The 12,179-nt window shown below is 35.7% G+C and overlaps 2 protein-coding genes, 1 long non-coding RNA gene and 1 pseudogene across 4 annotated transcripts in view; 1 reads left to right on the top strand and 3 right to left on the bottom strand.

Moving 5' to 3' along the window:
• On the bottom strand, positions 2,602–4,265 carry LOC104723059. The gene is made up of 2 exons (XR_757276.2): positions 4,089–4,265; positions 2,602–3,246 (listed from the first exon to the last, which is right to left on the bottom strand). It is a non-coding gene; the product is annotated as an uncharacterized LOC104723059 (long non-coding RNA).
• Positions 5,600–6,419, top strand: LOC104727903 (annotated as a pseudogene).
• On the bottom strand, positions 8,103–9,744 carry LOC104723058 (chitotriosidase-1-like). Its single transcript, XM_010441352.2, has 3 exons — positions 9,028–9,744; positions 8,402–8,791; positions 8,103–8,308 (listed from the first exon to the last, which is right to left on the bottom strand). The coding sequence occupies exons 1-3, from the start codon at positions 9,719–9,721 to the stop codon at positions 8,253–8,255; spliced, it is 1,140 nt and encodes a 379-aa protein (XP_010439654.1). The 5' UTR covers positions 9,722–9,744; the 3' UTR covers positions 8,103–8,252.
• LOC104723056 (peptidyl-prolyl cis-trans isomerase FKBP17-1, chloroplastic-like) overlaps positions 10,839–12,179 on the bottom strand; it is a 7,906-nt gene continuing 6,565 nt past the window's right edge. For both annotated transcript variants that reach the window (XM_019232283.1, XM_010441351.2), the window contains exon 4: positions 10,839–11,200. In XM_019232283.1, coding sequence (XP_019087828.1) covers positions 11,069–11,200 — 132 coding nt within the window. In that variant the 3' untranslated portion in view covers positions 10,839–11,068. The remainder of the gene's footprint in view (positions 11,201–12,179) is intronic.

Genomic DNA, 12,179 nt, shown 5'->3' with positions numbered 1-12,179 from the left:
TAGAATTGTAAATAATGAAAATCAAAACATATGAATTTTAAAATAACATGTTTTATTCTTGTATTTGAATCCTTCTATTTTACAATTTCAAATCCATTCAAATCCATTTAAAACATAATGTGAATTTTGAAATCCAAAAACAAATCATTAAATGAATAACATGGAATTTTAACAAGTATTTGTAAATCATATAACCAATAACACATAATTTTGATAAATATTTTAAAATCAATAATTGAATAACACATGATTTTTGTTTAAATTTCCAAATCCATTAAAATCATAGAACCAATAACCCCACAATATTATGGAAAAAATCATCGTATTATAAATAAAAAATATACATATAATGCAAATAATTGTATACTATCATCAATTCAATTTATTATTATGGAAATTTTCAGTCATAATATTTACATACTCCTTAACAAAAGACATATGTTTGGTAAAACCAACTTCCTATGCTGTGGGAAATCAAATGTCAAAAACGATTTGGTCGTCAATAACTTAAAGTTAAATACAAAACGATGGAGTAGAGGAAGAACAAATACCTCGAATCCTGCACCTTCACGACGAAGCAATTTGATAGCTTCGACGTCATTGTAACTCACTTGCTGATACAGAAGCTTATCCTTGGACTTTGACTGTTGTTGCACCATTTTTTACTGGAATATATCAGAATGAATTGAACTTAGAAAAAGAGTAAAAATCAAGCCTATAAATAGAAATTGAGAAGGTTCATTCCTTCAGTTTGTGTTGATTGACAAGAAATTGGGAAATGAAAAGGAAAAAGGTTACGAAAACACGGAGCAGTAGCCAGGAATTATACAATTGCCTTGCCTTGGGTACTTGTTGAAGAACAATGAAGTGTCCGAGAACGTTAAGAGTTGACTCGGTTGATAAAAACCGAAAAGTTAAGACTTGGGAGTTGACTCAACAAAATGCCATGTAATTAATGGCACAAAGATAATAAACTCAAACAAGAATCTAACAACTAGAACAATAGATCTAGTTTTTTTTTTCCTACCTAAGAAAAATCATTAGTCAAACAAAAGCACTACTTTGAATATATATTTGTTATGATAAAAATGTGTATCTACTTTGGATGACTTGGATCTACATTATTGACATTGCTATGTTGTTCCTCAATCTATATCGCAAAACTGCTATTATACACATGATAACTAGCTTTCAAGAAGTGCTTTTTGAATCCTCTGCTTGATTAGAATTTGGTTATGTAGAAGTTGGTGGTTGCGGTAGAGTTGGTTGATCAGAAGCCATTGTACTTGATGACTAGGACTTTGGCCGAGAAATAATCAATGGAGAAACAATACAGATAGATAGGCATCGTAGACTGTGAGGCCTTGGACCATCAAACTTCTACTTGAAGATAACGAACTCGAAGCAAATTGAGATCATAGAGCATCCTATACACTATAATATATTTATGGGTAATTCTCACAATTAACACAAAATAAGTTTTTTTTTCAATAGCACATCATCTTTAAAGTTTTAAATATAATATCATGTTTGATGTTTCAAAAATTAATCTTTCAAAATAAAACCCTAAACTTTGAACACTAAACCCTATCCCCTACAAACTATAACCTAAATGAAAATTAGGCAATTCAAACCTTAAAAAAAAATCTACAATTAATTTAAAATATTGTAATTGTGTCAATTAGTGATATTTTGAACATTTGTGAAGTGTGCTATAATTGTCTATAAAAAAAAATTTAGGGCTATTTTAGGATATATTTCTCTATATTTATGACAAGTGATTATGTCCTAATGCGGTTATAACATTTAAGCTAAGTGTTTTGAAATCTGACTTGTCCCATCTGGTTCTATCAGTCCAACAGGTACCAGAGTTTCATATTTTCAGTTTTCCTTTATAAGCAAAAGGCAGCGACAAATCATCGACTTTGCTTAGTTCTTAGCTGCACGTTTTATGAAAACAAACATGTAAATTACAATATCAAGGAGTTCTGGATTTGATTTGAATTGTTTGATTCTCACTAGTAAAAAAAACACGTATAGCCACCAATTTATTTGTGGCTAAGCCTAGATATTCATGGCTATAAGGTTAAAAAGTCACGAATAATCACCAAAAAAAATCATAGATATAGCTTCGTAACTAAATTGTTGGTGTTGCTTTTTCGTGACTGCAGAGTCACGAATTTATCACTCACCATTTGTGGCTAAATTTAGCTACGTAAAAAACACCACCGTTTCGTGGCTACATTTAGCTACGTAATGATCACAGTTTATTCGTGGCTATCTCTAACTACAAAACTATCACTTTTAATTTGTGACAGACTATAGCTACAAATTGGTCACAGTCCTTAGTAACTATATTAGCCACGTTTTTATCACCATTTAATTTGTGATAATATAGCCACAAATTTAAAGAGTAACAATTTAGTAGCTTAACTATTAAGCAACAAAGCTACAAAAAAAAATTGTTTAGTGCCTGATTATTTGCCAAAAAAAAACAATAATATTAATTACTAAAAATAAAATATTTGCCAAAAAAAAAAAAAATAATATTAATTACTAAAAATAAAAAAACCTGTAATGACAAGCCAAAATCACAAAACATGAAATCCAAATAACGATATTTTACATTACCATAATTAGTTTGATGTTTACATATTACCAAAAAGACTTGCTAAATAACATTAAAAGTAGTCTTATCTTACATTTTACCAAAAGAATTGCTAAATAAAAGTCTATCCGTTAGAAAGTTCAAGAAAAAAGCTTAACCATCATGACCGAAACTTAAATACCTAATGATGCAGGAGCAGGAGCAGGAGCAGAAGTTGTAGAAGCTGGAACATGAGCAGCTGTTGTAGAAGCTGGAGCATGAGCAGCAGCAGAAGTTGTAACAGCAACAGAAGTTGTAGCAGCAGCAGCAGAGGGTTGTCTAATTCCACTGCATGATCAGATTAAGTGCTTGTCGTGATGCAACCAGCTCTTCCATAATCATTCCCATGTTAGTATTCAAATTTGCAACATTGGTGTTGAGCGTCTTGAAGTTTGTCTCCAAACTAACCATAAAGCTCCATTGAGTTTCCTCGGGTGGAGGTGTGGCTGGGATTCTCTTTCAGGAGCACTCAGCAATGCATCGAGTATTCGCTGGCTGTAGTTGTTGGCGTGTGAAGATCCTGCGCTTGTAGAACGTGTGGCTCCTAGCAGTATGGAGCTTGGCGGTATGGCACCTGGTTGCATCCATCTACGTTGCAGCTTTGCAGTTAGAAGATAAACAAAAACAAAAATTAGGTTCTGTTAATAACAAGTCAAGTAAACAAATCCACAAAGTTGAGTTAAGTTTGAACATAGAACAAAGCCAAGTTTCGAATCCACATATAGAAATCCTAACCATCAAAAACATGTTCTTAAGACTAGCAAATAGCAACACATAACAAACAAATGACAACACTTAAAGCAAAAGCTAAGTGTGGGAAGAGATAAACCAGTAAAAGAACAATATCTAAACACCATAATTAGAGCAGGAAACAAGAATTAAAAAAAATCACACATATCAAACACTTCCTCAGCAAACCAGAACAATATAAAAAAAGCTAAGTGTCCGAAGAAATAGACCAGCAAAATAACAATATATAAACATCATAAATAGAGCAGCAAACAAGAATATAAACATCATAAATAGAGCAGCAAACAAGAATATAAAATCAATCATATCGAGCACTTACTCAGCAAACAAGAACAATATGAACAAAGCTATGGTTGGAAGAGATAAACCATCAAACAGAAATAAAAAAAAAAACAAAAAAACAAAATCGAACACTTGGGTTTAAAATTCAAATCAAACATATCTAAACATCATCTTAGTTGAAATTAAGCTCAAATCAAAACATTAAAGAACAATATGAACAAATCAAATCCTAGATCGAAAACCCTAAACATAAACAAAATTAAAAGATCTAAACAACTTTAGAGAAAAATAGAAATAGAGCATGAAGACAAAGAGAGAAGGATACAGAACTAGTAATTAGAGAACAAAAGAAGAAGAGGAAGCATAAGAAGAAGAACGAGAAGCATAAGAAGAAGAAGAAGACGGATACCTGCTGGACCTGACTCGGAGGACCGTCGCCGACGGTGGCCGGAGAGACTCATCGCAGTGCGTCAAGGAAGAGATCGACCGGAGCTACTTTTAGATCTGGGAAAGCAGAGGATAATCGGATAAAAAGAGGCGATAAGAAGAGGCGTTAGGTTTTTTTTTTTTTCTCTAAGTGGTGACATGAACGATGAAGGGGAAAAGCTTATACTAATACCATTAAAATTACTATTTAGCCAAATTTTCATTTAACCGCGAAGTTAGATTAATTTTGGTGGAATTGTGGAAAATTATTTGGTTGGTATGGTAGGAAATTATTTGGGTTAGTCCGCCCAATCTAAAAAAAATTGGTTCAAGAGAATAATTTTATTTTATTGAATTTTGATAACAGTTGTATGATTAGTAATTTCTATATGATTTAGCAACACTAATTTCCTTATAAAATAAAATATAATAAACATAAGAAATTCATTCCTTAGATAAATTTTATATATATAAAGAAAAGAACTCATAATATATTTCAATATTAGTGCTATTATATGGCTTATCAAAATTAATTTATATGATATAGCAATATACAATAAACTCCTATTACAAGCTAAAATTTAAGGTTCATCACACTTAAATTTGTCTCCTTATTAAATTTTACGCGTAGGCTATGGGTTCGAAATAGAACTTAAAACAAACATAGTTATTGGTTGGCTTGTAATAAGACTTTCCAAAAAGAATAGTGTAATTTTGTGAGTTTGTTTGGTCATATACATATTTTTAACCAAGTTGTGATGGGTTAGTGACCTTAAAAATTATTTTAACTTTCTGCCTAAATTTTCCCATATTTTGAAATATTTATCTTACGAGTTACGTCTATCAGTTATCCAATTAGTTTGACATATTGAACTGTGTGCATGTACTATCATAATAATTGGAGTTTGTACCAATTAGCAACTACAAACCACACAAATGGATGAGACGAACTTTGTGGATGATTTCTACAAACTTGGAATCAATATTTACTTGGCTTGTTTCACCATGCACCTTGTAATTCCATTAAGGAGTAAGGACACTCTCTTCTTCCTCATGCAGTTACAAAAATATTGAGACACATGATTGTTGACGGCCGGCAATTTCAACATTTGACAGTTCGACACCATTACTACTAGTCTACCACAATTTGACGTAGCATTACTACTACATGTATCATGTATGGTTGAGAATTTATAGCATTTATGGTATATGTACGGATACTCATCAGCCAATGGAGACAAATTCTTGTTATTTTTTTGGTATGGTTGAGAAATCACAACGTTTAACTCAAGGCAACAAGAACGTTATTCGATATTTAGAAAACTTCTTTATATTTAGTTCAATTCCTACCTACTCTATGTACTCGATGTAATCTCTTCTTCAAATATTTAACTTAGGTGATTAATGGTAAAAAATGACATTAAACAAAATCAGCCAAGTCACAACTTAAGTTATTGCCCAAAGTTCAACAGCAAACCACAAAAGATCTGAGAGATGTCGGAAGAACTCAAGAGCTTGACAAAAGTTTTGGTTTTTACAATCATCTCCATATCTTACTGTTACTATTTGCCACCTAGAATCAAATCAGGACTTCCTCGGTTCCTCTCTGTTTCCCCCATCCTTGCTCTGTTTCTTGTTCTTCCTCTGTTTTTCTCCATTGTGCATCTCTCTTTCCTCACAGCCTTTTTTCTCACATGGCTCGCAAATTTTAAACTCATCCTCTTCTCCTTTGATAAAGGTCCACTAGTCCCAGTTCCCGCAAGTCTCTCTCGGTTTCTCTGCTTTACTTGCTTCCCAAACAAAACCCTAAACCTCAAACTCATTTGCCCATATTGGCTTTCGCCGTTAAAAGTTGCTATCTTTGGTGTGCTATTAAATTTGTATGATTACAAACAAACTCTACCTCATGTTCTGCTATTACGACTCTATTTTATACATATGTACCTAGAGATTGAGATTATTCTTACATTACTCAGTTTTTGTTTATATATCTCTTGGGTGCGACTTGGAGCCACAGTCTAATAAACCATACTTAGCTACGTCTCTACAAGACTTCTGGGGTCGTCGATGGAATACTGTTGTGCCAACGATTCTTAAACCAGCCGTTTACAAACCAATGGGGCAAGTCTCTGAACGGCGAATGAGCTCAGATTGGGCTCTGTATTCTGGGATCTTGGTGACGTTCACCGTCTCCGGTTTGGTTCACGACTTGCTCTTCTTCTACTTAACTCGTGAGATGCCCACAGGAGAAGTTACTATGTTCTTCTTGTTACAAGGCATTTGCCTTGCGACGGAATTGGCTGTGAAGAAGTGAAACCACAATCACAACCAAACAGCGGAATAACAAATACCAATATCCAATAATAAACCAATATTATAACATAAGCAATATCAAATAACCAATTATCAGAAAATATGAAACCAGCAACCTAGAAATGTTTCTAATGACCCAACTCTAGCAACCTAGCAACGCCAGACAACATCCAATCAAGTCCCTAGAACATCCTCCTCTTCATTGCCTTGATTCTACGATCACAATTTGCCTTTACCTGCACCACAAACATAAATTGCAATGCATGAGTATTTTATAAACACTCAGTAAGGCAATCCTCCCATCTACTGGGCTATACACACAAGCAATAGAGACATCTCTAACCATCAACCAACAATCAACAAACACAAATAACAAACCAGAACTCTGCATCGACTGACACCAACATGCATCGATCGGCACCACATGGGGATGCATCGACCGACACAAGGGATTCATTGACCGATGCAAGTTACACATGCATCGACCGACACTCGCACTGCATCGACCGACGCATGCTCGACATAACACGAAAACTCTAGGTTTTACGTGCCGTCCTCGCACTTGCATCGACCGACACACAAAGTGCATCGACCGACACACAAAGTGCATCGACCGATGCATCATGCCGAGCATCGTGTTCTCCGAAGCTTCTCGCCGGATCTTTGTTCCTACAACCACAAAACTCGATCCCAAGCCACAAGAAGGCTTCCTAACGTCCCAAATAATTATCTAACAAGCCTAACAACACATAAACAAGCAGATCAGAGAAGCTCTAGCTTAGATAAGCGATGGTCCTGCACTTACCTTTGCCACAGAAGAATCTGAACCTCAAACAAGCAATAGAACACTCCTAGCAAACTCCTACAACATTCTATGCCTCATATATCACCAGGAAACGCCACAAACCCACAGAAATCACCAAGAACACCACGAACACTCTTTCTCTCCTTTGTTTCTCTCAAAAACGGCCAAAGTCGACTAATGAGACAAAAGAATCGACTTAAATGTTTTCCTCTTCCCTTTGCCCAAAACGCAGCGTTTCACTTAAGTCAAAGCGCAGAAAACTGAACCTGCATCGACCGATGCACCTTTTGTATCGACCGATGCAATCCCCAAACCAGGATTTCGGTTCGCGGATGTTACAAGAAGAAGACTATTACTATTACTCCTGCCACGAAAATGTCACGAATAATATTCGTGGCAACGTCTTAGTCATGAATTATTTAGTCCCTACATATAATTCGGTGGAGTAGTCACGAGCGAGCCACAATTATAATTTGTGGCACTCAGTTAGTCATGATGTAGCTACGTTATATTTCGTGGTTATATAGTTTCCCGCATTTTATTGAGATGGGATGGATAATTAAGTAGAATAGTCACGAAGATTGCCACGAATTTTCTTAGTGGTTTTGCGTAGACATGGTTTTGCCACGAAGTTTATCGTGTCTATTTAGCCATGAATATTTATGTAGCTATCGGGTGACAACGGTTGTCATGATGTATATTCATGAATATTTCGTGGCTAAATTATCACGAAGTTGCTACGAATTTCTTTGGTGACTTTTTCGTGATAAAAAAAAAATTTAGTCACGATTTTATGCGACAAAAACGTGGCTATACGTATTTTTTTTACTAGTGGATCTTACTAATTAAAATGATTTTTATTCTATAAAAGAAGCATAATTCTTGATAAACTTATGGTTATTGCTTTTATTATATCAATATTATTGTTCCCTTTTTCTTGGACAATATATAAGCAAATGGCGTTTATTTTTCGTATAAGTTACGAAAGGGAACACTTCTTCACTTGTAGTTGTCGGAACATTGGAAAGCTTAAACCTTCTGTATAGTTCTGACGCTTGCCGCTGTAGCATCCCATGCCCGTGACGCTGCAAAATCGCAAAAATAATTCGTAAATACATAATTTTTTCTATGCACATAAAAAAGAGCGGTTACTTAGAATTTGGGATCAAATATTAAACCTGCACGAGATAGACCAGAATTATCATCAGCACCAACGTGCCAGGAGAAGTAACCAAGGAGACCTCTCTGCTTAGCGTATCTAACTTTCGTCACAATACTCTGATTATCATCGTAACCAATCCAAGTCGTGCCAGAGTAACAATAATCTCCAACCACCGTTGAGTTATAAACTGTCGTTGCTCCGTTATCCACTATGAACTTCCTTATCTGACCATAACCGATCGAACCATCCGGTGATATTGCCGCTCCCGTGGTAGGCGCGTAATAGCTATGACTGTTGGCATTTGTGAGACGCCACGCATAGCCGTAGTATGGGAATCCCAAAACTGCTTTCTTAGCCGGAAGTCCAGCTTGAATCCATGACCTTGCTCCCGCGTCACCGCTTGGACCTAATAACACAAATCGGTTTTAATAACTAAACATAGTGGGATAATATATCCCGGTTGAAAGATAGAAACCGAACCAACATTTTCATACGAGATTGAACCGATGATTCTAAATGCTAATTAAATTGGGTAATATGTATAGTGAATCAAAATCAATTTAGTGCAATTAAACTGAATTGGGACTGTCACTATGTATCGGTTTTAATTGGTTTAGTTCAGATATTAGTATATTACTGTACCTGCGTTTGAGGGATCATAGAGAGCAGCTGGTGGACCGGTTACTTTAGACCAACCCGGTCCGTAAAAATCATAGGCCATAAGATTAACCCAATCCAAGCTGCTAGCAACGGCTTGAACCGGGTACAGAACAGAGTAGTAGTTGTTGGAGTAAAAAACCGCAGCTGCCAATAGCAAACGCTGTCTACCGCTGCTCCTAGCTTCTGCTTCAACCGCAGATCGCCATTCTCGAAGTAGCGTCCCGAAGTTGCTCATCTCCGTCGCACTGCTCGGATACTCCCAGTCTAGATCAAGACCGTGGAATCCGTATGACCTAGAGAGTCTTATCGAAGAATCAATGAACGATTTTCGAGAAGTGGGGTTACTTGCCATGGACGCATACGCGGCTTTATCTGCGATTCCACCTCCGATAGACAGAAGTGTCTTCACGGAAGGGTTTCTGCGTTGGACAGTTTGTGTAAAACTGGAGAACTTAGGTTGGTTCGCGGAGGAGACAGTGACTTGATTGGTTTGAGAGTTGAGATCAGCAAAAGCGCAGAAGAGGTGAGTGAAGAGTGATGAGTCAATGTCGGTGACCGGAAACTCACTCGCCGGGAACCAATACGTAGCTTTCACGACATTTTGCGCCGAGGATGACGAGAGAGATAAGAAGAAGGTTATGGAGACAATGAGTGAGATGAGTTTTGTGGAAGACATTTTCGAGTTGCTGTGAAAAACAGAGATGTGGGTTTCGTTGTCTATTTATTGAAAAAGTTTTATTTAACTTCTTACGTAATTCAACTTTGAAAAATGAGAGATGTATGAATAATATCTTACGAAAGCGAAAAGTCTAAATTGGGGCAAGATTTGCATTTTTTGTCAACACACAAGTGTAGTATGATTGCGAAAGCAAGGACCAAGAGACACCTAATCAAACTTCATGTATACCAAAGTTGAATATTCTACTCACGTATCCTATAGAATATCCAAAATGCTTACGAAAGATTTTGTTTTAATTCAATGTATACCGAATATAATATGATTTCTTGACTAACAAGAAAACCAATTAGTGCTATTGAGAGTAATGAAGTCATACTATGACTCATCGATTGAGGCGTCGTCTGGTGCTGACGAGTTCAATGTCGAATACAAGAGTTGAACCTTCTCCATTGGCAAGACGTGTTGGGTTAAAGATAGTCGTGAAGAGTCTCTGTCCAAAGAACTGCAAAACACACTCAACAAGAAAGAATCAAACATATTGAAACCAGTCTTGATAATATTTGTCTCTGCAAACAATATTGTGATCTCTTGACATATATTGTTTTTTTTTTTGGTAAACATGTGAAGACTGACATATACTGTTGTTCTGATCTCTTGATCTATTTACACTCAATATTGTGATCTCTTGACATATTGTGATCTCTTGAGTCTTGACGTATATTGTTGTTTTGATAATATTGTGATCTCTTGATATCTTGATAATATTTGTCTCTGCAAACAATATTGTGATCTCTTGACATATATTGTTGTTTTGATAATATTCATCTTTACAATATTGTGATCTCTTGAAGATGGGTTCTGTCAATGAACTAAATATATGTCAAAACAACAATAATGTACAATACACTGTTTCTCATTTTTTCTTTTTTTTATAACTTCATTATTAGATTGCAGATTTCTTGTGAGCGCGATGAGTTTTGTGGTATACATTTTCGAGTTGCTGCGGAAATAGAGAAGTGGGTTTCGTTGTCTTATTGAAAAAGTGCATTTAATTTCTTATGTAATTCAAATTTGAGAAATGAGAACCTATGAACAATATCTTACGAAAGCGAAAAGTCTAAATTGGGATAACATCTGCATTTTCGTCAACACACAAGTGTTATATGAATCTTCATTTACACTCACGTAAGGACCAAATGTGTAATAGCAAGGACCAAGAGACACATAATCAATCTTCATTTATACCAAAGTTGAATATTACACTCACGTCTCCTGTAGAATATCCAAAATGCGGACACATAATCTAACTTCATTTGTATCAATTAGTACTACTGAGAGTATGACTCATCGATTAAGGCGTCGTCTGGTGCTGACGAGTTCGATGTCGAAAACAAGAGTTCCAAGAGTTGAACCTTCTCCATTGGCTAGACGTGTTGGGTTAAAGATGGTCGTGAAGAGTCTCTGTCTGTCAAAGAACTGCAAAACACACTCAACAAGAAAGAATCAAATATATTGAAACCAATCTTGATAATATTTGTCTCTGCAAACAATATTGTGATCTTCTGACATATATTTAGTTCATTGACAGAACCCATCTTCAAGCATTGGTTATATGATGTTAAACAAAATAATACTAGTTCCAGTCCCACTGACCACTGCAATTAACATGATCGCAGACCTTATGGAAATTAAAGTCTATGAAACTAGTTTATGAGATTTATCAAGATACCAAATAACCAAACATAGAGTCCTAGGGTGAATTGAATTCTATAGCATGCCAAACTCTCTCATGCCTAAACCAATCATATCACTTAATAGTTAGGATCCTGTTCTATCTATTTTGATCCCAATCACTATGCACATACTTATGTGACAACAAGTGGATAATTCTTTGAAGTCAAATGTGTTATCTATAGTTGAATGGGGACAACATGTGGCTGCAATAATGATATTTATATGGTCTTTTAGGAGAGTGAAGGAAGAGTGTTTGTAAAATTGAACTATCTTGAGCGTGTAGAGCACTAAAGCACTCACTGTGGCCCAAAGCTAATCTATGTGGGACTCTAAAATAACATTTGACTTTCACATTGACACATTATATGAAAAGTTTAAGGAGAGAGAGGTCAGAGTGTGTGCACATACGTTTGGTGGAAGAGGTTCTTGTGATGTATTTTGGTATCCTTGAGATGGAGGTATAACCACGCGACGAATCCCGCCTACTTTCATAGACCTTACAGCTGTTTCAATCCCCCTAATTACCTGCACATCACAATGCTTCTTTCAATCATCAGACTTAAACCAGCTTTGTTCAATGAATGTAACAGAGATCAAAACACCATAACAGAAAACAGGGGAGGTGATATATTATTATAAACTTCAAAAACCTCTTGGTTTGTAAGAACAACACACAAATAGCCAATGAGGAAATGTTTCAAAGGTCACATCTTTGAATCAA

Source organism: Camelina sativa, chromosome 11, assembly GCF_000633955.1.
Source record: "Camelina sativa cultivar DH55 chromosome 11, Cs, whole genome shotgun sequence".
Classification (NCBI taxonomy): domain Eukaryota; kingdom Viridiplantae; phylum Streptophyta; class Magnoliopsida; order Brassicales; family Brassicaceae; genus Camelina; species Camelina sativa.
The sequence above is the reverse complement of the archived record's forward strand: the minus strand, read 5'-3'. Positions and strand labels throughout refer to the sequence as shown.